The sequence below is a fragment of the Natrix helvetica genome (assembly GCF_964273705.1).
Source record: "Natrix helvetica genome assembly, chromosome: 1".
NCBI classification, from domain to species: Eukaryota; Metazoa; Chordata; class Lepidosauria; order Squamata; family Natricidae; genus Natrix; species Natrix helvetica.
The window spans coordinates 6,902,046-6,926,526 of record NC_138548.1 but is presented as its reverse complement, the minus strand read 5'-3'; the positions used below and the strand labels follow the sequence as shown (position 1 = coordinate 6,926,526).

General features: G+C 48.7%; 1 protein-coding gene across 1 annotated transcript in view; it reads right to left on the bottom strand.

The window, feature by feature from the left end:
• Window positions 1-24,481, bottom strand: part of SEMA6B (semaphorin 6B) — a 188,896-nt gene that overhangs the window by 59,158 nt on the left and 105,257 nt on the right. The window contains 2 exon segments of the mRNA XM_081941654.1: window positions 4,390-4,516; window positions 5,681-5,815. Coding sequence (XP_081797780.1) covers window positions 4,390-4,516; window positions 5,681-5,786 — 233 coding nt within the window. The 5' untranslated portion in view covers window positions 5,787-5,815.

The window sequence follows — 24,481 nt, the reverse complement described above, 5'->3', positions numbered from 1 at the left end:
TTTCGCATCGCCAACGGCCATACCTTTGCCTAATTTGAGCTGGAGAAAGACGAGAATTTGGCCCCGAGGAGATTCCCAAACCCCCAGTCCTGATTTTCTATGTTGCACCGATTGATCGTATCTGGGACTGGAAGAAAACTTTCAGCTCTCTTAGGTGCCATTCGCTCGACTGGCAAAGATACCCTCCAAACCTAAATGACCATAATGAATTCCCAGATTTCGGCAAGGAGTTGCAGGGCCAAAAGGCTGCGATGACGGTGAAAACCCGGCAAATGTCCCCCAAAGATTGTGGGACCAGGAAGGCGTGGTTGTAAGATAAAGTGATCTTGCCCCCCCCCCCAAAAAGACCAATGATCCTTTCTCTTTTTCTTTTCTCCACAACAACAGCCTTGTGAGGTGGGCTGGTCTTAGAGAGATTCATTGGCTTAGCTTTAGACTTTCTGGCCTAAAGTAGGACTAGAGCTCACAATCTCCCTGCAATTAGCCCCGAAGTCACCTAACTAGTATTTTTATGCCTAAGGCAGGACCAGAACTCACAGTCTCCTAATGGTTGGATGAAAGTCAACCAGCTAGTTCTCATGCCTAAGGTGGGGACTAGAACTCACCCTCTCCTGGTGATTGGCCCAAAGTCAACCAGCTGGCTATTATGCCTAAGGCAGGACTAGAACTCACCGTCTCCTGGTGATTGGCCCAAAGTCAACCATCCAGCTTTCATGCCTAAGGCAGAACTAGAACTCACACTCTCCTGGTAATTGGTCTAAAGTCTCTCAGCCAGCTTTCATGCTTAAGTCAGGACTAGAACTCACAGTCTCTTGGTGATTGGCCCAAAGTCACCCAGCCAGCTTTCATGCCTAAATTGGCACTAGAACTCCCTGTCTCCTGGTAATTGGTCTAAAGTCTCGCAGCCAGCTTTCATGACTAGAACTCACTGTCTCCTGGTGATTGGCCCAAAGTCAACCAGCTGGCTATTATGCCTAAGGCAGGACTAGAACTCACCATCTCCTGGTGATTGGCCCAAAGTCAACCATCCAGCTTTCATGCCTAAGGCAGAACTAGAACTCACACTCTCCTGGTGATTGGCCCAAAGTCACCCAGCCAGCTTTCATGCCTAAGTCGGGACTAGAACTCACCGTCTTCTGGTGATTGGCCCAAAGTCACTCAGCTTTCATGCCTAAGGCGGGACTAGAACTCACCGTCTTCTGGTGATTGGCCCAAAGTCACCCAGCTGGCTATTATGCCTAAGTCGGGACTAGAACTCCCTGTCTCCTAGTAATTGGTCTAAAGTCTCACAGCCAGCTTTCATGTCTAAGTAAGGACTAGAACTCACAGTCTCCTAGTGATTGGAGCAAAGTCAACAAGGCCAGCTTCATGCCTAAGCTGGAACTAGAACTCACTGCTCCCTGTTTTCTTCCCCGATGTCTTAACCACCAGGCTTAACCCTTCCCAGTGCCTCCCTGGGATGTCACACACAGTGGCTGCATTGATTAAATCAATGCTACCCATCTGCTCTTGCTTTCATCTGCCCTTTTAAACCCCCATAAGACCACAATCCCATGCTCTGCTGGGCACGATGGGTAATAGAAGAAGCCATGAAAAGCCACCGTGCCATGAACGTTGCACAATGCCTCTTTGACCCAGCCAAGGTGCTAGTCCTCATGCAGTTGCCCGAGAGACCTGCAATTTTGTTGAGTTGTCAGAGCAACGAAGCGCAGGGAAGCGGGACCTGGGAACCTTGTCAGGAGACGCCCCAAGTCACTAGTCCTCACTCACAGTGCTGATTCAAGAGGGGCATTATGGGGAAAGTACCAACTTTCCCCCATGATGCCGATCTCCTTTGGACAACCTCCGAAAACCTTTTCAGCTTCTTCCTCCTGCTGCAACCTGACCACCATTGCGAATTTGTCTCGCTTTCCCGGTTCCTCTTTTTCAGGCGCTTCCCGTGGTCTGTAGGTTGCCATGGCAACGCAGCAGGCCGCCAGCTCCGCGTCCTCCGGCCTGCTTACTCCGATATCAGGCCGCTATGCGATCGCCTCGGATTACAGAAGCCTTTATTTTACTCGCCCCGTGGTGCCAACTGCAGACAGGGGCCTCCTTTAACCAGGATTGAAAGCTAGCATAATAAAAGAAAGGCCTTCCCGGAAGCTAATGAGATAGAAACAGTGCATGGACAGAGTGCTTTCTCCTAGTCTTTCAGCATCCTGCGTTTGCAAACCGGTAGGATCCAGGCTCGTAAATCTGGGGTGTGAACCCCACTCCGGGGCTTCCTTTGAATCGGGAGCAGCAGTGTCCCCGGAAGCTGCCTGCCTCAGCCTGCTCCCAAACCCACTAGCCCAGAGGTGTCCAAACTTGGCAACTTTAAGACTTGTGGACTTCAACTCCCAGAAGTCCCCAGCCAGCAGAGCTGGCTGGGGAATTCTGGGACTTGAAGTCCACAAGTCTTAAAGTTGCCAAGTTTGGACACCCCTGAGCTAGCCTCTGAGCACGTGAAGAGAGCCTTTCTGAGCAACACACATCTAGATCTGTAGAGAAAGATTGAACGGTAGGATCTCTGAATTAACACAGGACCCTTTTCCACCAATAATGCAACGTAACGTAAACATAAACATAACATCACATAGGGGGTATTCAGCCCAAACTGGTAGTGGAGCCCAGGCGCTAGGCCATCCTATTTAGGCATGTTTTTGAAGCCGGGCGCATGTGTGGAAATTCGGGAGCATGCGCGGAAGGTGCCTGCACCCCCCGCAGCGAACCGATAGTAACAAAATGTTCAACCCACTGCTGATCGCAAACATAATATAACAGTGACGGCAAACCTTTTTTTGGCTGCCATGCCAAAAGCAGGGGGAGCACAGGGGGGTCGCTCACTGGCGTGCCACACACCCATAATGCTATGTGCGCTATCAGCAACCCGCCCACGCTGTTGTCATGGTTTTTTTGCCTTCCCCAGACTCCAGAGGCTTTCTAGGAGCCTGGGGAGGGAGAAAACTGCTTCCCCACCCCACCCCGACGCCCTCCGGAGGCCTCAGGAGCTTCCCTGAAGCCTCCGGAAGGCAAAAAACGGACCTACGGGAAACCCGGTAGTTCGGGAATGATGACTTCCGGTTTGTCCGTAGGGCCAGTGTTAAATAGGGTGAATGGATGAGGCAGACTCAGGCTTCAGCAACAACAGCACTTCATTAAGTGACAACTATGTACAATCCAGCAAAGACTCTGTCTGGCAGCAGCCCTTTTACAGGGAGCCGTCAGACCATTCAACCAATCAGGTTTGAATACTGTTCCCGCTGGAACAGAGGACCTTGGTGGAAACTACCGTACTGTTTGTCACTATGTAACAGCCGATTTTCGACCTCCGGAGCCTTCAGGAGAGTTCCCTGAAGGCTCAGGAGGGCGAAAAATGGACCTATGGACAAACCGGAAGTCACTTCCGGTTGGCTCATAGCGTCAGTTTTTGCCCTCCGGAGCCTTCAGAGAAGCCTCCTGAAGGCTCCAGAGGTTAAAAATCGGCCCTACAGACAAACCGGAAGTCACCGTTTCCATACCTCCAGGTTCCCCAAAGGGCCAATTTTCAACCTCTGGAGCCTTCAGAAGGCTCCGGAGGGCAAAAACTGGTCCTACAAGCGAACCGGAAGTCCGTTCCTGAACTTCCGGTTTGCTTGTAGGGCCAGTTTTTTGTGCTTTGGAAGTTTCAGGGTAGCCTCTGGAGGGTGAAAAATGGCCTCAAAAGAAGGCTGGTCAGATGGCCAGCACACACATATGCGCTGGCCAGCTAACAGGGCATCATCTTGCATGCCCTGACAAATGGCTCCGCATGCCACCGGTGGCATGCGTGCCATAGATCGCCATCGCGGTAATGTAACATAAGATAGCAAAAATAACCTAACAAACAACACAACACAACACATAACATAACCAATATATTATATTAATATTCTTGAACAGTATTTCTCAATCTGGGTCACTTTAAGAGGTGTGGACTTCAACTCCCAGAATTCCCCAGTTAACTGGGGAGTTCTGGGAGTTGAAGTCCAGGCCCCTTAAAGTGACCCAGACTGAGAAACACTGCTCTGGACTGCTCTGTAAAATGACATTTGATTCAATGAGATTATTTAGTTGCTTAGTTATTATTGACAACTTCACATCCAATTCTATATGATCTCGTATTGCAAGCTTCCTGACCTCCCGCAGACCCGCTGAAATATTCACCAGCGTCCAGTATCATGTAGCTATCGCCCACTGCTAAACTAACAGCGTAGAATGGATAGAACCTCCACTGCCAGAGGCAGTGTATCTCAGATCGTACCAGTTCCGAAATTGGCAATCCTTGCCTACTGCTGAATGTCAGTTGCCACAGAAAAGTCACACACACACACAAGGGCAATATCAAGTTACCTCTCCCCGATAAACAGAGTCCGGTTGATAGTCAGCATCCGTTGAATATGGAGGCGCTCGGCCCCGCCGTCCTGGCTGGCGAACCGGCCAAGTCCGTTGCCCACGAAGACGGCATACTGCTTCACATCTGCAGGAAATCAAAGTGAAGCCACAGGTAGTTCTTAATTTACGACCACAATGGAGTCCAGCATTTTGCTGCTAAATGAGACCATTGTTAAGTGAGTTTTGACCCATTTTATGACCTTTTGCACCGCAGTTGTTAAGTGAATCACTGTAGTTGTTAAATTAGTAATCTGGTTGTTAAGCGAACCTGGCTTTCCCCCTTGACTTTGCTTATCAGGGGATTACATGATCCCCGAGACACTGTAACAGTCATAAATATGAGTCACTTCTAGGCATCTGAATTTTGATCATGTGACCATGGGTGTGTGTGCTGCAATGGTCATAAGTCTGAAAACCAGTCATAAGTCACTTCTTTTTAATGCTGTTGTAACTCAGAACAGTCACTAAATGAACTGTTGTAAGTCAAGGACTACTTGTTTTGGGCAATTCCAAAAGGAATCCTGGTCTAGATATACAACCTCAGGTTTTTTGATGAGTGTAGGATCAGGTCTGGCTGAAATCACTGGAGCTGGAGATAAGGCAACAATTGGATAAGGGGCCGCTGGGACTGAATGGAGGGGTGGATAATGTCTCGGGGGGACCCTCCCTAGTTTCTTGGGCTGCATAGGTGATGAGAGGTGGGGATGTACTTTCAGATTTGCAAGATTCTGTTACTATCACCAGTTGAAAACCCCCAGTTGGCAAAACGTTTCCCACCGGGCACTTACTCTATAAGGCTGATCACCTCATAGAAAAATTCCATGCAGAAAATCCAAACAAGCCCGGGAGGAGGACGTAGCCTTAAATCTTATACCTGTACTCAAATTGTTTTTGCTTTGCACAGGTTGCTTTTGGAAAGTGAGGGGAGCCGAATGTCAACTCCTAAAGTTGTCATGGTAAGGGAAGGGGGGAGGAGCACATTCCACGCATACTTTCGGCTAGAGTTGGATCTCAGATTACTGCAGCAGGCTTGGGAGGGGTGCACCTCATTGGGGAATGTGATTTATGACACACACTGAGGGGAGGGATGGAACGGGGATAAAGTTCAGCTATAATTCAAACAAAGCTGAGATCTGACTGCAAAAAGGCCTTGCCTAATGGTGCTACTAATAAATGACTAGCTTTGTATTGAAACTTGTCTCGATACTCATGAATCAATTAGGGCATGTTTAGGAAACCTGACACTTACAGTCCTCCAGAGCGACGCTGATGGGCCCAGATTCTTCGGGGAAGTGGGCGCGAGATGTCCTCTCCAGCAGCAGTAGGAAGACGAGAGGCAGGCAGGCGGGGCTCATGGCTTCCGTGCGGCGTGCCCTTCGCACCCCTGAAAAATGATATGAAGAATATTAAGCTCTTAGGCCAACAAACTCAATATTATACCACTGTATCGTTTGGGGACAAAAACAAACCCAAACTGAAGACAGCTAGCATCTGAGTATCTTGAACCCCGGGCCACATCGCACACCTAACACTTGCTGTTCTATTGTTGATTTGTTTCTAAAATCCACCCGGTTGCCTGCCTTGCCTTCCCCTTCCTCTTTCCCTTCGCGCTTGGCTGCGGGAATCTAGATGCCAGTTGCTAAGATAGATCTCCTCTTGGATGACCCCCCGTGTCCAACCTATTTATCATCCCATTTCTACTTTCCCCAGCCTTTGTCCTTCCGGTTTTCCTTTGAATTCCACTGGGAAAGTTTTTAAACTCACTCGGTTCGATGGAAGTGAAGCACGGGGCTCAAGTGTGTGTGTGTGTGTGTGTCGCACATATGTGCTAGTCGTTCCCGAATCTAGGGGGTGGTGCTCATCTTCATTTCAAAGCCGAAGAGCCAGCGCTGTCCGAAGACGTCTCTGTGGTTATGTGGCTGCCATGACTAAACGCCGAAGGCACACGGAACGCTGTTCCCTTCCCACCAAAGGTGGTCCCTATTTTTCTACTTGCATTTTTACATGCTTTCAAACTAGGTTGGCAGAAGCTGGGACAAGTAACAGGAGCTCACTCTGTTATGCGGTGCTAGGGATTCGAACCGCCGACCTTTCTGATCAACAAGCTCAGCGTCAATCAGATTATATATATCTTGGCGAGTATCTTGAGAGTATCATGGCAACATTTCGATGAGTTCCCACTCGCCATCTTCAGGCTGGTGCCTTCGGCTTCGTGCTTGTGCGAGCAAAGTGTGATGGGAGCTACCGTCTTTCTATAAATATTGGTGTGTGTGTGTGGAGTGCTGGCTTTGTTGCTGTAAGCGGGTTGGTTGGCTGTGTTGTTATATCTTGATTAATTGATGGAGTTGATGTTTGCAGATTAGTCGGCTGTTTCGTAACATCCTGTGTGGCTGAGGTACTGGCTGTGTGCCTATTGTTCTTTTGTGTTGTAACAACCTGGGTAATGGGCTGTGTGGTGGCATCCTGAGCTCTAGTGTAGTGATATCCTGAGTCCTGTGCTGCAACCTCCTGGGGGGTTGGCTGCGTTGTGACATCCTGAGCCTTTGCGTTGTAACCTCCTGAGTTCTGTGATGTAATGTCCTGAGCAGATGGTTGTGATGTAACATCCTGGGCTTTAGTTTGGCTCCGAGTTTGCGGTCTGGCTATGTGTTCATGGCGTGTGTCAGTTTATTTTGTGGAGGGGGGGTCGGAAGGGGGTGCAGCAGTTGGTGATGCCGCTGTGGTTTGGCTTCTGGATGGTGGTTGCATTTGGTCTATGGGATGGGTTTGGGTTTGAGTCTGAGGGTGATTGGTGGTGGTTGCGTCCTGTGTTGTTTTGGGTCCAGTGTTGGTTTTCGTGGCTGGGACTCGTTTGTTGACTAGGGTTGGTTTCCAGATGTCTGGTAGGCGGGAGGTATCGGCACGTTTATTCATGTTGTGGGGGTGTTTCTCTATTTCGATGGCTTCCATAATTATTCTCTTGTTGAAGTGTTCTGTTTTGGAGATTAATTTGGTTCCTTCAAAATCAATTTCATGTCCTGTTGCTTTAAGGTGCTGGAAAAGGGAGGAAGTTTTTTCTTCTTTTCTGACTGCGTTCTTGTGTTCTGCGATGCGTGCATTTATTCTCCTATTAGTTTGTCCAATGTATGTGGCAGGGCAGATTTTGCATGGTATTTCATAGGCTCCTTGGTTTTCTAGATCGGTCTTGTCTTTGAGGGTCTCTTAAGATGTTGGCTATTTTTTGGTCAGTGCCGAAGTTATTAGTTAATTAATAGGAGAATAAATGCACGCATCGCAGAATACAAGAACGCAGTCAGAAAAGAAAACCAGCACTTCACACAACCCCACCAAGATTTATAGAAAGATGGCAGCTCTGACCACGCTTTACTCACAGACGGAGCCGAAAACACCAGCCTGAAGATGGCGAGTGAGACCTCACCAAAACATTGCCAAGACAATCTCAATCTTACACGGGAAAAGATCCGAATACAACAAGACCAGCATGTATGTATGTATGCATGCATGCATGTATGTATGTATGTATATATGTATGTTGCATTTGTGCTGATAAATAAATAAAGGGAGACTAGTATAGATCTATTTCAAGCTATTTAGCTCTCATCAGCTAGCCATACCCTTATTGGGAATCGAACCTGGGCTTTTATATCTAATTTACATTTGTTAGTGCTTAATAGACATTGTGTTGTCTGGATATTTCATTTGCTTAACAATACAGATGACATTCTAAATCCTTTTTTCCCAACCACTAGTAAAATCATTTCCATGTCTGACAATATTCTGTGTCTTCTTTCTATTTAATTTTCAATGTAAGTCTATCCATTTCTGCCCAATCTAGTATCTTCCCAATGACCTCTTTGTCTCGCGGTGTTCCTTCATTTTTCCAATATTGTGCGAATATAATCCTCGCTGCTGTTAAGACATGCAATGTTAAATATATACGTTGCTTATCAGGTGTTTCTGGTATTATGTCAAATAAAAACACCTCAAGTTTTAAAATCTATAGCAGTGATGGCGAACCTTTTTTGGCTCACGTGCCACAAGTGGGGGGAGCACAGGGGAGTCGAGTGCAGGCGTGCCACACCCATAATGCAACGCTCGACACCCCCCCCAGTGCGCATGCGTGCACAATGCGCGACCCCCCCATTTTTACATTTTTTTTGCCCTCCCCAGCTCCAGGGGCTTTATAGGAGCCTGGGGAGGGCGAAAAGAGCCTCCCCCGACCCCCCGGAGGCCCTCCGAAGGCTTCAGGGACTGTCTGGAGGCTTCCCTGAAGCCTTCGGAACGCTTAAAACCACCCTCCGAGCAAACCGGAAGTGACTTCCGGGTTGCTCGGAGGGTGGTTTTAAGCGCTCTGAAGGCATCAGGGACGGTCCCTGAAGCCTCCGGGGGGGAGGGAGGCTCTTTTCGCCCTCCCCAGGTTCCTATAAAGCCTCTGGAGCCTGGGGAAGGGGAAAAATAGCTTTTAAAAAGGTGAACTCAGCTGGCCAGCGCGCGCATGCGTGCTGGCCAGCTGACAGGGCAGCACCTCGCGTGCCCTGACAAATGGCTCCGCGTGCCACTTGTGGCACGCGTGCCATAGGTTCACCATCACGGATCTATAGGTTTCCCTATCATCTTTTCGATCCACCTATGTATTTTGGCCCAAACATATTTTGCTTTTACACAAGTCCATTACATATGATAAAATGTCCCCTTTTTAAAATTATATTTCCAATTCTGATATTTCTATTTTCAAAGAGTTAAGTCCTGTTAGCCGCAAATCATGGTAAGGTTCCCAACTCGGCCATAGCTCCCCGGGCCAAAATAGCATCCGTCCGGAATGATGTAAAGATACCTTTTTATTTATGCATAAGTAAGAAGTTTTGTTACAGGTCCCAGGTGGAAAAATCCTTAGAAATGGGAGAAATAACTTTTTTCTACTCCTCCTGGAATTCTGGGAGTTGAAGTCCACGCACCTTAAAATTGCTAAGGTCAAGACACACTACCCTATAGGTAGACTTACAATGGTCAGTTTATGGACTGTTCAAAGTTACAACGATCTTGAAAAAAGTGACTTATGACCATTTTTCACACTTATGACTGTCACAGCATAGAGTGGTGCGGTGGCCTAGAGGTGGAGCTCTTGCCTCACAATTGGGAGGCTGTAAGTTCGATCCTAGGTAGAGGCAGATATTTCTCTCTCTGGGCACACTGCGAATAGATCTGCTGGATATAACTCCACATTGGTGACAGGAAGGGCATCTGGCCAGTAAACAGTCTGCTCCATTAAGTGGCCCTGACTCCATCCCGCAAGGTATTATGGGGTTGTTAAAAAAAAGAAGAAGAGGAAGTGGAAGAAGACTCTCACAGCATCCCCAAGGTCACTTGATCAAAATATAGATGCTTGGCAACTGACTCATATTTACAATACAATACAATAGTAGAGTTGGAAGGGACCTTGGAGGTCTTCTAGTCCAACCCCCTGCCTAGGCAGGAAACCCTATACCGTTTCAGACAAATGGCCATCCAACTTCTTCTTAAAGACTTCCAGTGTTGGACAGTTTTATTTATGACAGTTGCAGTGTCCCCCCTTTTGCGTCCTTCGAACAAGCAAAGTCCATGGGGAAGCCAGATTCACTTAACATCCGTGTAACTTAAAAAGGATTCATTTATTTTTGATTCATTTAACAACGGTGGCCATAAACATCGTAAAATGGGGCAAAACGCACTTAGCCACTGTCTCGCTTCATAACAGAAACTCTGGGCTCAATCGTGGTCATAAGTTGAGGACTAGATAATGCTCACTTATGCGATGGCGCCACGAAACTTGGGCGTCTTTTCTCCGCACCTAAATCCATTGGCTGAATAAAGTACTATTTTTAAGAGAACCAGCAGAAATCCTGCCGGCAAATATATCTTAAGCTATTCAATTTAGAAACAGTCCTATTAATTATGTTGGGACTTATTTTCCCCCCAAATGAACAATTAGTGGCTTGCAAATTCCTCCTTGCAAAATCACTGGCAAATCATCTGTCAGTCAAAAGCGAAAGACATAGAGAAGACCATCTGTTATTGCAGTGATTGGTGGATGGATGGATGGATGGATTGATTACATGCCATCACATTTTTAAAAAAGATTTTTTAAATCTTGCCTTTATTATTGTCAGAAACAACTGGAGGTGGTGAAGGTGCCTTCTGCCTCCCAGCTTCCCCACAACAGTCCTGTAGGTTGGGCTGAAAGTCAGTGACCGGCCCAGAGTCACCCAGTTGGCTCCCAAGTCTCAGCTGGGACTAGAACTCCCCGTCTCCTGGTGATTGTCTTGGTGCCCAACCACTGAACCAAAGTAGACTTTGATTGATTGCGTTGTGGAGGGGGAGACTGGAATGAGAAGGGTGGGAATAAACACTGATTTTCTTCCCCACTGAGAAGGCACCGAAATGCATGCAGAGAAGAGCGAAAGAAGAGAAACCACCGTTTCCCCCCCTCTCCTCCCCCCGTGCACCGCCTGACAGCGGATTGCCGCGAGAACTAATGAAATCAGCAAATTGAGGACAAACAAAAGGAAAATATTTCATCAGGCATCACATAATCTACTTAGGGAGTTCCACTGCCTTGAGAGGTGTACAACAGCCACTATCCAAACAAGCTTTGTAAGTGAGTTTCACAATCGGGTTGCGTTTGATAGACAGAACCTGGCTAGTTGAGATTTGATCCATGCTGCTTGCTCTCCATCCCAAGGCAGAATAACCTCCAAGGCCCCTTCCAGCTCTGTTCTATTGTGTTTCTAGCAGGGATACTATTGAGTTACTTTCCCTAGGTAAAGATTCCCCTTGCACATATATGCTAGTAGTTCCCAACTCTAGGGGGCAGTGCTCATCTCCGTTTCAAAGCCGAAGAGCCAGCACTGTGCGAAGACGTCTCCGTGGTCATGTGGCCGGCATGACTAAACGGCGAAGGCGCACGGAACGCTGTTACCTTCCCACCAAAGGTGGTTCCTGTTTTTCTACTTGCATTTTTTATATGCTTTCGAACTGCTAGGTTGGCAGAAGCTGGGACGAGTCACGGGAGCTCCCTCCGTCACGCGGCACTAGGAATTCGAACCGCCGAACTGCCGACCTTTCTGATTGTCTTAGCCTCTGAGCCACCGCGTCCTACCGATTCTCAAATGCGAGCGTGTCCACGCACGAGCATGGCCTTCCGTGCATGCGCCTTGATCACATGTGGCTTGCACGCAGGCACACAGCTTGAAAAAGTGCCTAAATAGGACGGCATAGAGCCAGGAAGGGCGGACGGGCCCACCCCCGATTTCCACTACTGGTTCAGACGAACCGGTACAAACCAGCTGAATTCCACCTCTGGTTTCCAGTCCTTCCGTTTCTTAAACTAGCCATCAAGCAAGACATCCTTGGTCTGTGACTTGGGACCTTTCCGGCAGTGGTGGGTTTCCAATTTTTTAATGACCGTTTTGCTCGTGTGCGCTCACGCGCTCGGGGTGCTTCTGTGCATGCACAGAAGCGTCTGGGCGGGTGAGTGGAGCCTTCCACCACTGCTACTACTGGTTCGCCCAATCCGGGCCGAAACGGGAGCAATCCACCTCTGCTTTCTGGCCAACTCAAATCTCAAATGGCAAAATCCATACAGTTATAGCCTTTCTGCATTCTGCGTGCTCCTTTTAAGTTCCTTTTGCTGTCTCTTATGGAAGCTTGGGGACTTCTGCCCTGTTTCCAAGACATGTTTTGATGTACTTTTGACTGCAGGTCACAATGTCCTGATCTATAAAACTCGTCTTAATCCCCTTGGTGGGATCTGACAGAGGTTCGGTCTCCCCACACTAAAAATCAAAGCTGAAAATGCCTGGTTTTGTCCTGCACATCGACGCAACCAAAACACGTCGAGGCTGGGTCGATCACACGCCGCTTCCCGAATAAATTGATATTTCAATAATTTATTCGCCGCACCCTTGCAAATCCTTCTCTCCCCTCCTTTAAGGCAGGAAGGTGCCATTAAATCCTAATTCTCACTTTCCGTTCACAGGTATAAGGGGTGGGAGATGACAGCTAAAGGGAGAATGAAATAATATTTTTAAAAAGAAAGGTCCAGGAGGCCTTTTAACTTGATAAAGAACTAGAAAAGGAGATATTACTTATTTTTAATTTGCTGATCGAATTTCAAGTCATCCCATCTCAGCTTTAAGCGACTCTGTAGGTCTATAGAATATTGGAGGTGTGGGGAAAATTCTGTGCGTGTCTGGAGGTAGGGAAAGTATAGTTTGGTCTGGTGGTGAAGGCACCAGGCGAGAAACTGGGAGATGAGGAGTTCTAGTTCTGCCTTAGGAATGAAAGCCGGCTGGGTGACTGTAGGCCAATCAAGACATGAGTTCTAGTCCCACCTTAGTGCTGAAAGCCAGCTGGAGGGTTTTGGGCAAATCACCAGGAGACTGTGAGTTCTAGTTCCACCTTAGGCCTGAAAGACGGCTTGGTGGCTTTCGGCTAATCACTAGGAGATTGTGAGTTCTAGTTCAAACAGGCTGTAGGGAGTCTGCATTGCACCCCTCTGCACTCCATTTTGGGCCGAGTCGGTCTCCCTGCAGCCTCCTGGGACCAAAATCAGCCGGGAGGGCTGCACTCCCATCCCCCCCACGCATGGGCATGCGTCTCCCACATGCACCCCCCACATGCATGGCAGAGACATGAAAACCAGCTGGCCAGCGGGAGGTCCGCACGCATGCCTGGTGAAGCTGAGTTGGGGCGACGGCTCGCTTGCCCGCCAAAAGGGCTCTGTGTGCCACCTGTGGCCCACGTGCCATAGGTTCGCCGTCGTGGTTCTAAGGAACGCTTCCATCTAATGTCGAGATTTCCTCTTGGTCTCCCATCCCTGATCAAAAAGGATCGTGGACCATCAAATGTGTATGGGCTCTTAACGACGACATAGGTGGATTTTGTCCAGAAAGATCTCTTCCCCAACCTTGTCCTTCAGACCTTTGATGGTCCATTCATCACCTCTGTAACTAAGTCCACTCCACCTTCTCACTGGTCGTCCTCGTCTTCTCTTCCCTTCCCTCTTTCCCAGGATTGGGCACTTCTCTTAGAAAGATAGATCTTCACATAATGTATCCGACAAGTGATAGTTAGCATTTGGTCAATGTTGTCTCCAGAAAGGGCTTGGGGTTGACATGTTCAATGATCTATTGACTTGCTTCTTCAGCTCTTCAGAAAATCCCCTGGCGCCTTCTCCAAACCCAACACTGATTTAACAAGCTTCTTCTGCCAACGATGAAGTCCACTGGGGAAGTTCCTCTGCCAGGAAGGCCTGGCAGTGAGCGGAGAACTCTCCTTGGCTTCCTTTTCAAGAGGTTGCATGCTTCACACACCCAACCGCAAAGACACATCGGTCTTCGTTCATGGTGTTTGGTCAAGAACCAGTAGGACAGAGGACCAACTGGGGCCACCTTTGTCAGAGTTTGTTGCAGCTATCACATCCAGAAAGCAGACACAAGTAACTGATTCAGCAGGATTCATTAACTTCTCTTTCTCTATCTATATAAAAGTAAAATACCACTCATGCATCATCACGAAATCTCCAGATCCGTAAAGCCTACAAACTTGACATTTGGCCTGTATGTTCCTCTTGGCTTCTAGGTGCTCTCTAAGAAAGGATTTTTCGAAATGACCATCAGATCATTAGTATTTCTTATATTATTATTAACACACTCTGATGCTAAGGAGTTAGATGTTCTACTCCCCCTCCCCACCTGAAAAGAACTCTATTCCAACTGCCACTTGGGCATGGGCGTGGGCAGCGCATGACTCATCCGTCCTCCGGGCTGGGAGTTTAGACATTCTACACCCCTTCCCCACCTGAAAAACACTCTGATGCTAAGGAGTTAGACTGAGGGAGAGAAGGGGATAAGGTAGGAGAGGCCTCTGTGGCAGAGTAGGTAGTAACTTGGCCGTGCATGCGCCCGAACTGGTTCTATCTTGTTTTTTGCTTCTGTGTATGTGCGTGCAACACACATCAAGTGCGCACCCCCCCCCAAAGTGCATCCCTGAGCGAACCAGCAGTAAAAGAAGCCAGAGCTCACCCCTGCTCTGTGGGGCCAGCCTGAGGGAGAGAAGGGGAGAGGCGACTACACGCTTTTGATTGGCTAAAAAAATAGCTTTTTGCTTCGGTTATTAATATTGGTAGTGTTGGAAGAAATGTCCTTCTGGGTTCAGTTCCAAGTGGGGCAAAAGAGACCGGAAACATGGAGGCTGCTTGGAAAGATGGTTTTGAATGGTGGACAGGACCACATGGTTTGAGGTCCTGGGGGAGAAAGGGAAGAGATGCTGAGAGTTTTATGCCCTCTCTGGGCTTTTGAATTTGAGCTTGTATTCTGATTGGTTGTCAGGCTCCCATGGGGCCCATGCAGAAGTAACTTTATATGTTGTCTGTGTCCCAGGCTTGGTTGACTCTTGATGGGTGATGATGTAATGAAGGGGCTTTGGGCAATTCCTCCCATGGCTCTGCCTGAAGGAGGTAGATCAGAGGTGGTATTAAGCAGGTTCTGACCAGTTCTAGAGAACCGGTAGCTGAAATTTTGAGTAGTTAGGAGAACCGGTAAATACCACCTCTGGCTGGCCCCGCCCCATCTATTCTCTGCCTCCAGAGTCCCAGCTGATCGGGAGGGAATGGGGATTTTGCAGGACCCTTTCCCTGCCATGCCCACCAAGCCATGCCACACTCACCAAGCCACGCCACGCCCACCAAAGCACTCCCACAGAACCGGTAGTAAAAAAAAATGAATCCCACCACTGAGGTAGATCTTTCTTACGTAGAATAGACTGACCCAGGCCCTTAATGGCCCATTGACAAAGGTGGGGCTTGTGTGTGAGTTTCTGTCTTCCTTTTAGGAGAAACATTCTGTCCTTTTAATATTTCCTAAAATATCTCATTTTTTATGAGGGGTGGGTGCTAACTTCCTACAGTAGATTTTGGCCTTAGAGACCTCCGTGGCTGCCGGGGAAAAAAAAAAATCTTGCTAATTCTTTTCCTTCTCGCTCAACTAAAACAGCTTTGGAGCCAACGATGCCTGAGACATCCCACATCCAAACAATATGAGATAATTAAATTTGTATTCTGTATCTTGTCCAGAACCGACATCTGTGCCGTCAAAGGACAAACGGAGAGTGAGAATTTCCCCCCCTTTTTTTCTAGCTATTTCTGCAGACTCTCCTCGTTTTTTAAAAAAATGGTTAAGAATGGGGTCCATTTCACAATTCCTGGTGCCCTCTAGAAGATCGTGTGCCACATGGGGCAACTTCAAAGTGTGCCCTCATCTGGCATAGCCAAGCTGGAAGGGGAATTCTGGGAGCTGAAGTCCCCCAAATCTTAAAGTTGCAACGAATCGGGTGGAAACAGAATTGGAAGGGATGTCGGAGGTCTTCTAGTCTGACCCCCCCCCCCCAGTCAGGCAGGAAACCCTATATCACCTATTCCAAGCAGCTGGCCTGGCTCAACTTTGATCTAACCATATCGCTCCTGACGGGCTTTTACTGGGTATTTTAATTATATTTAATTATCTAGGGGTTTTTAAATACTGTATTTTAATTGTTTTATTTATCAGCTGACCTCCTCCTTGTGTATGTCTCGGTATATGTCTCTGTTATATGTTTGTTTTGTCCATATTTATTTCATATGTTTCATTGTACGCCGCCCCGAGTCCTTCGGGAGAGGGTGCGGCTAAGAAATAAATATTTATTATTATTATTATTATTATTATCAAGGATGGTGAACCTTTTTGGCCCCCGAGTGCCCAAACTGGAAGGTGCCTGCATGCGTGTGTATGTGCGCATTCATGTACACCAGGGGTGAAATCCAGCAGGTTCTGACAGGTTCCGGAGAACTGGAAGCAGAAATTTTGAGTAGTTCGGAGAACCGGTAGTGGAAATTTTGAGTAGTTTGGAGAACGGTTAGTGGAAATTTTCAGTAGTTTGGAGAACCGGTAGCGGAAATTTTGAGTTGTTTGGAGGACCGGTAGCAGAAATTTTGAGTAGTCTGGAGAACCAGTCGCGGAAATTTTGAGTAGTCTGGATAAGGGGTAGCGGCAATTTTGAGTAGTTTGGAGAACCGGTAGCCGAAATTTTCAGTAGTCTGGATAAGCGGTAGCAGAAATTTTCAGTAGTTCAGAGAACCGGTAGCGAAAATTTTGAGTAGTCTGGAGAACCGGTAGCGGAAATTTTCAGTAGTTCAGAGAACCGGTAGCAAAAATTTTCAGTAGTTTGGAGAATGCCATCTCTGGCTAGCCCCACAGTGGGGTGGGAATGGGGATTTTGCAGCATCCTTCACCTGCCACGCCCACCAAGCCATGCCCACAGAACCGGTAGTAAAAGAAATTGAATTTCACTACTGATGTGCGCACGCTGGAGCACCGGAACTTGAAAGACCAGCTGGCTGGCGCACACATGCCTGTTTTTTGGCCATTTTCAGGGAAGCCTCCAGAGGGGGGCGGGGGAGGCTCTTTTCGCCCTCCCCACGCTCCTATAAAGCCTTAGGAGCCTGGGGAGGGCGAAAAATGGCGTTTAAAAAGGTGAACTCAGCTGGCCAGCGCGTGCATGCGCGCTGGCTAGCTGACAGGGCAGCGCCTTGCATGCCCTGACAAATGGCTCCGCATGCCACCTGTGGCACACGTGCCATAGGTTCGCCATCACTGATCTAGTGGGATCTTAGGTGGAGCAGAGCAAAGTATGGCATTCACTGCAGCCAGATGCCTTTCAACAAAGCAAAAAAAAAATTAAAGGCAAGGTGTCTAAAAGCCCATTTTTTTCACATTCAAAGGCAGCTTACCTTACCACAAGAAAACATTCCCAAAAAAGTCCCAAAAGTCGAGATTGGGATCATCCATGCAGGGCAAAATCTGTACCTCTGGTGTCATTTGTGTCCCACACAAAAAGCAGGTAAAAAAATGGCCTGACTGAGGCCATTTTGAGACTACAGAGCTGACACATCCTCTCCTAGCTGCCATTTTGACTTTTTTGACCTCTGGTGGATATTCCAGATCAGACGCGTCAGCCCCACCTTGCTGTCTCCTTGGCATCCTCTGGATGAGGACTATGGAAGGCTGTCCGACGCTGGAGAAGATGTCGGACTAGGGATGGCATGATCCGGGTTCTAATCTTGCCTCCTCCGTCAAAGCTCATTGGCTGAATTTGGGCCCACCCCTCTCTCTCTCTGCCCACCTCCCTTGCAGGGTTGTGGTATGGGGGGGTGGGGCACACTCAGAGGGCTCCTGCAGCAAAGACGAGACACACCAATCCACCAGAAGGTCCAAACAGAACATTCTACAGGGCTCCAAATTCCCCCCCTCTTCTGTCGTCGTCCCCACCAGCATCTGTGACTCATCGCCACCTGCTTCTCCATTGTTTGCATTGGAACCATTTTTGGACATGGTCCCAAGTTGCTTCTCCCACCTCCTCCGCCTCCCCACCCCCCAGGGGGAAGGCACCATGGCGGCTGTCATCCCCACCAGATGTTTCTGAACGCCCCTAGCCTGCCATCCCAGAAGCTGTGTTTTTTGGGGAAAAGGGAATGTCTCTTCCGGATGCTTCCTGACAACGGCGAGAAATTTTGTTGCCGACAACCCCATGGCAACCAAAACTGTTTGTGAGCCGGTTGTGTTAATGTCCCCAAAAGCTACAGTTAATCCTCGACTTACAACCACAATTATGTTGTTGTTTAATAACCCCGTAATCCCTTGCAGGGTGGAATCAGGGTAACTGAACGAAGCGGAGTGTTTACTGGCCAGTTGCCCTTCCTGTTGCCAATGAGGAGTTTTGTTCAGCAGATACATTCTCATTGTGCCCAGAGAAAGAAATATCTGCCTCTACCTAGGATCGAACTCACAGCCTCCTGATGGTGAGGCGAACATTCCACCTCTAGGCCACTGCACCAATTGACTTTACGACCACAATGGAGCCTCACATTTCTGTTGTGAAGCCAGACAGTGGTGAAGTTATTTTTGTCTTGTTTTACAACCTTTCTTGCTTACCACTGTTACGTGAATCTCTGCAGTTGTTAAATGAATAACACAGTTGTTAAGCAAATCTGGCTTCCCCATATCAGAAGGTCACATGAGATGATCACATGACCCCGGGACACTGCGACGGTCGTAAATATGAATCAGAGGCCAAGCGTCTGAATTTTGATCGCGAGACTACGAGGATACCGCAAATGGTCGTAAATTGAAAATGGCATTTAATTTAATTCCATTGTACGAGGTGCAATGACAATAAAGTAAATTTAAAATTTAAAGTGTGAAAAATGGTCATAAGTCACTTTTCAGGATGCTGCCTTACCACCTAGAAGACTTCTAGTTAGATCAGTGTTTTTCAACCTTAATGGAGGAGAAAGAATGGCAGAATCTGGAGTGGGAGACAAGAGAGGCATCAAGCTAGAATCTCTACGTGGCCACAAGCAAATTGAAGTCCAATCGCCCTTGAATTCCCTTGACCCTCATCTAGCAAGTTACAATAGCAGAGTTGGAAGGGACCTTGGGGGTCTTCTAGTCCAACCCCCTGCCTAGGCAGGAAACCCTATACCATTTCAGACAGATGGCTATCCAACATTCTCATCATTTGTTGAGAAGTTTCCCCTGTGTAGGTAATGAGGTGCAATAAATCACTTTTAATTGGAGCTTCATATGTAGACATTGAATTGAATTGAATTTATTAGCGCTTATAGACCGCCCCCTCTCCCGAAAGGGACTCGGGGCGGTGTACAGTCCATGTCAAAGAACATTAAAACAATTAAAATTACTAGATGGACAATATATATATATATATACAGATATAGAATAGATGGATAAGAGGAGGATAAAAGATGTGCAGGACTGTATTGCTAATAAGTAATTAAAATATACAAACATTAAAATCCCAATACCCTATAAAATTAAGTCTACAGAATAATCCCCTTAAAAAACCAGTAAAAATATAAATGCCAGGAGATAGGCGTTGAAATTATGCCAGGCCAGCCAGTCGGAACAGGTGAGTCTTTAGTTTCTGCCGGAAGGAGCGGAGGTCGGTGGTGGTTCTAATGTCGGGGGGGGAGGTCATTCCAGAGGGTTGGGCCCATCACAGAGAAGGCCCTGCTCCTTGGCGTCGCCCGCTGGCATTGCCTAGCGGACGGCACCAGGAGAAGGCCCTCCCTGTGAGAGCGAATTGGCCGCTGGGATGTATGTGGGAGGACGCGATCCCGCAAGTAACTGGGCCCTATGCCATGGAGCGCTTTAAAGATGGTGATCAAGACCTTGAAACGCACCCGAAAAACCACAGGAAGCCAGTGCAGCTCGCGCAGGAGCGGTGTTACATGGGAGTACTTGGTACTCCCCATGACTGCCCGCGCGGCTGCGTTCTGGACTAGCTGCAGTCTTCGGGCGCGTCCCAAGGGAAGCCCCATGTAGAGAGCATTACAGTAGTCCAGGCGAGACGTCACCAGTGCATGAGTGACCGTGCGTAGGGCATCTCGGTCCAGGAGGGGGCGCAATTGGCGCACCAGGCGAACCTGGTGGAACGCCCCCCTTGCCACGGCTGCCACATGGTCATCCATTGACAGCCGGGCATCTAGGAGGATGCCCAAATTACGCGCCCGTCCCACAGGGGGCAGCTGTTCGCCCCCTATGGCCAGCGCTGGAATCAGCTGACTGAACCGAGGTGCCGGTAGCCACAGCCACTCAGTCTTGGAGGGGTTGAGTTTGAGTCTGTTGTCCCCCATCCAGACCCCGACGGCTTCCAAACACCGGGACATCACTTCGACAGCCTCACTGGGGTGGTTTGGGGTTGAAACGTACAGCTGAGTATCATCAGCGTACAGATGGTATTCAACCCCAAAGCCACGGATGATCTCCCCCAGTGGCTTCACATATGCGTTGAACAGGAGGGGCGAAAGGACCGACCCCTGCGGTACCCCACAAGTGAGTGACCTCAGGGTCGACCTCTGCCCCCCCGTCAACACACATTGCGACCGGTCGGAGAGGTAGGAGCCGAACCACCGTAAAACGGTGCCTCCGACTCCCATCCCCTCCAGCCGGCGCAATAGGATACCATGGTCGATGGTATCAAAAGCCGCTGAGAGATCTAATAGGACCAGGATAGAGGAGCAACCTCTATCTCTGGCCCTCCAGAGATCATCAACCAGCGCGACCAAGGCTGTCTCTGTGCTGTGTCCGGGTCGGAAGCCAGACTGGCGTGGGTCTAGATATTCGGATTCGTCAAGGTGTCGTGGAAATTGCTGCGCCACCACATTCTCAACAACCTTCGCTAAAAAAGGAAGGTTGGAGACTGGACGATAATTAGCCAGCTCCATTGGGTCCAGTGAAGGCCTCTTGAGTAAGGGCCTCACCACCGCCTCTTTCAAGGCAGTTGGTAAGGATCCCTCACCCAATGAAGCGTTCACCAGGCCCAGAAGCCAGCCTCGTGTCACCTCCCAGGATGCCAGTACCAGCCAGGAGGGACACGGGTCCATTAAACATGTGGTGGGCCGCAGCCGTCCACGCAACCTGTCCAAATCCTCGGGGGCAACAGAGTCAGACTCCTCCCAGAGTGGTCTTATAAGACTCACTGTTGACGGCTCGTCCGGGCCACTGGAGGGGGCCCATCCGCTCTGGATCTGAGCGACTTTGTCCTGCAGATATTCTCCAAACTCCTCTGCTCTACCCTGCAAGGGCGCCACCCGCGTCCCCTGTGATAGGAGGGAGCGGGTCACCCTAAACAGGGCGGCAGGGCGGTTATCCGCGGACGCAATAAGAGCGGCACAATGTCTACGTTTGGCCGCTCTCAATGCCACAAGGTAGGTCCGTAAATAGGATCTTACCTGTGTTCGATCAGACTCGGAGCGTGAGGACCTCCACCTGCTCTCTAGACGTCTCCTATGGCGCTTCATCGCCCTCAGCTCCTCGGTGTACCAAGGGGCTCGGGCGGGTCGCTGCCGCAGGAGAGGTCGCAAAGGCGCAACCCGGTCCAAGGCCCCAGCCGCCGCCATATTCCAGACGGCCACTAGGTCCTCCGGCCGAGCGCGGGTCAGGGCTACAGGTAGCGGCCCAAGCTCCGTCTGGAACCTCTCCGATTCCATCAGGTGCTTGGGGCAGTACCAGCTTGGACGAGCTGGCTCCGCCTCCTCGCGGTGAGGGGTAGCGACAGGGAAGTCGAGCCGGAGACATGAGAGATCTGACCATGACAGGGGAGTAATAACTAGGTCCCCTATTCCCAGATCACTCGTCCACTGTTCAGATACAAAAATAAGGTCCAGTGTGTGACCACCCTCGTGTGTGGGGCCCTGAATTAGTTGGGTCAGGCCCATGGCTGTCATGGAAGCCATGAACTCCCGAGCCACCTCGGATGCTGCTCCTGTCGACGGCAGACATGATCTTCCCTAGTCCTAATGAATGGTACATTTAGGCAAGAAAAACCAAATGCACAGGTACAGTATAGGTGGTAACTTGCTCAACAGTAGTAACTGTGAGAGGGATCTTGGAGTCCTAGTGGACAACCATTTAAATAGGAGCCAGCCGTGGGCAGCAGCTGCTAAAAAGCCAACACAGTCCTAGGCTGCCTAAACAGAGGGAGAGAATCAAGATCACGTGAAGTGTTAATACCACTTTATAATGCCTTGGTAAGGTCACACTTGGAATCCTGCATCCAGTTTTGGTCGCCACGATGTAGAAAAGATGTGGAGACTCCAGAAAGAGTGCAGAGAAAAGCAACAAAGAGGATTAGGGGACTGGAGGCTAAAACATATGAAGAACGGTTGCAGGAACTGGGTATGTCTAGTTTAATGAAAAGAAGGACTAGGGTAGACATGATAGCAGTGTTCCAATATCTCAGGGGTTGCCACAAAGAAGAGGGAGTCAAGCTATTCTCCAAGGCACCCAAGGGCAGGACAAGAAGCAATGGGTGGAAACTAATCAAGGAGAGAAGAACTGAGGAGAAATTTCCTGACAGTGAGAACAATTAATCAGTGGAACAGAAGTTGCCTCCAGAAGTTGTGAATGTCCCAACACTGGAAGTCTTTAAGAAGATGTTGGATAACCATTTGTCTGTAGCGGTGTAGGGTTTCCTGCCTAGGCAGGGGGTTGGACTAGAAGACCTCCAAGGTCCCTTCCAACTCTGCTATTGTATTCTAATGATAATACTGATTAATTTGGTTAACACTCTTCCAATATCTCAGGGGTTGCCACAAAGAAGAGGGGGTCAAACTATTCTCCAAAGCACTTGAAGGCAGGACAAGAAGCAGTGGCGAGCACCTAGAAGAGAGGCAACCGAGGACCGAGGAGAAACCTCCTGACAATGAGAACAATTAACCAGGGGAAAAACTTGCCACCAGAAGTTGTGGATGCTCCAACACTGGAAGTTTTAAAGAAAAGATTGGACAATCATTTGTCGGAAATGGGATAGGGCCGTGATGGCAAACCTGTGGCATGTAGAATCCTCTCTGCAGGCCTGCGAGCTGTTGCCTCAGCTCAGCTCCACCACGCATGCTCGCGCACCTCCCGCCGGCCAGCTGGTTTTCGGGTCTCTGCTGCACATACCTGAAGGCGGGGCACATGCGGGAGAAGTGTCTGTAAGCGCAGGGGCCGTGGGGTCTCTGTGTGTGTGTGTGTGTGTGTGTGTCACGCAACCCTAACCCCCATCGAAACTGTCAAAACTGATTGTCTTCCACCCCCAAACTCCGAATTGCAGCATGCTAAACTCTCTCCTCCGTTCTCTCCCCTCGTTTTATATTTAAAATGTGGGGGGGGGGGGAATTAAATAAAAAACCTTAAAAATTGTCGGCCTATCCTCCAAGGGGGAAAGCGCTGCAGCTCTGCTCATTTATTCCTGTCTGAAATCTTCTCCTCGCTACTACATCCCACCCAACCCCCCTTCCCCCCCCCACCCCTTGAAATGCGGTGGCCGGAATGGTGCATTGCATTGGAAATTGTGCTGTGTGGAGGATTTATATAATGCCGTTATGATCCTTGCTCCAGATTTATGTAATAGCCTTATAACCAACCTGACATGACGGCTCATTGTATTAGTCCCCTTTGAACATACCTAATTTATCTGAGACGGGAACTTGCTTAGCGGCTGGGGGGAAAAATAAAAATAAAATAAAGAACTTCGGAGGGCCGATAATCCAGGCGGAATTCAAATCCTGCTTCACGGGAAGAAGAAAACCGGGTCAGAGAAGATGAGTTTGAAGGTATCGGAGACGCTGGGCCTTTTGCGTTCAAAGGAGAGGTAGGGGCTGGGCGGCTCAACATACTAGTCCTCATCGGTTTAAACACAGGGATGGTTGAAAGTGAATCAATAGTTGATGATAATCCAGTACATTCAGTCCAACCATCTTAAAAGCACCCTAACTGGGGAATTCTGGGAAATCACATGTCTTAAAGGATGCCGGCTGAGGAATTCTGGGAGTTGAAGACCAATTGTTTCAAAGGATGTTGCCTGGGGAATTCTGGGAGTTGAAGTCTACCCATCTTAAAGTATGCTAACTGGGGAATTCTGGGAGTTGAAGTTCAATTATCTTAAAGGATGTTGCCTGGAGAATTTTGGGAGTTGAAGTCCAATTATCTTAAAGGATGCTGGCTGGGGAATTCTGGAAGTCAAAGTCCAATTATCTTAAAGGATGCTGGCTAGGGAATTCTGGGAGTTGAAGTTCAATGATCTTAAAAGATGCTGGCTGGGGAATTCTGGGAGTTGAAGTTCAATTATTTTAAAGGATGCTGGCTGGGGAATTCTGAGAGTTGAAGTTCAATGTTCTTAAAGGATGTTGCCTGGGGAATTCTGGGAGTTGAAGTTCAATTATCTTAAAGGATGCTGGCTGGGGAATTCTGGGAGTTGAAGTCCACCCATCTTAAAACAACTCCACAGCACTAAAGATTTTCTATGTATGAATCAGTTATCAATCAACAGAACTCATAACATGGAAATCACTCCCAGGTTTCCCACTGCTGCTGAGACCTATGGGAACTGTAGTCCCACTGTATCCATGTGTGGTCAGGTTAAAGAGGACGTTCTAGGCACTGACAGACAAGATACCAGTGGAATCTTCCATCAA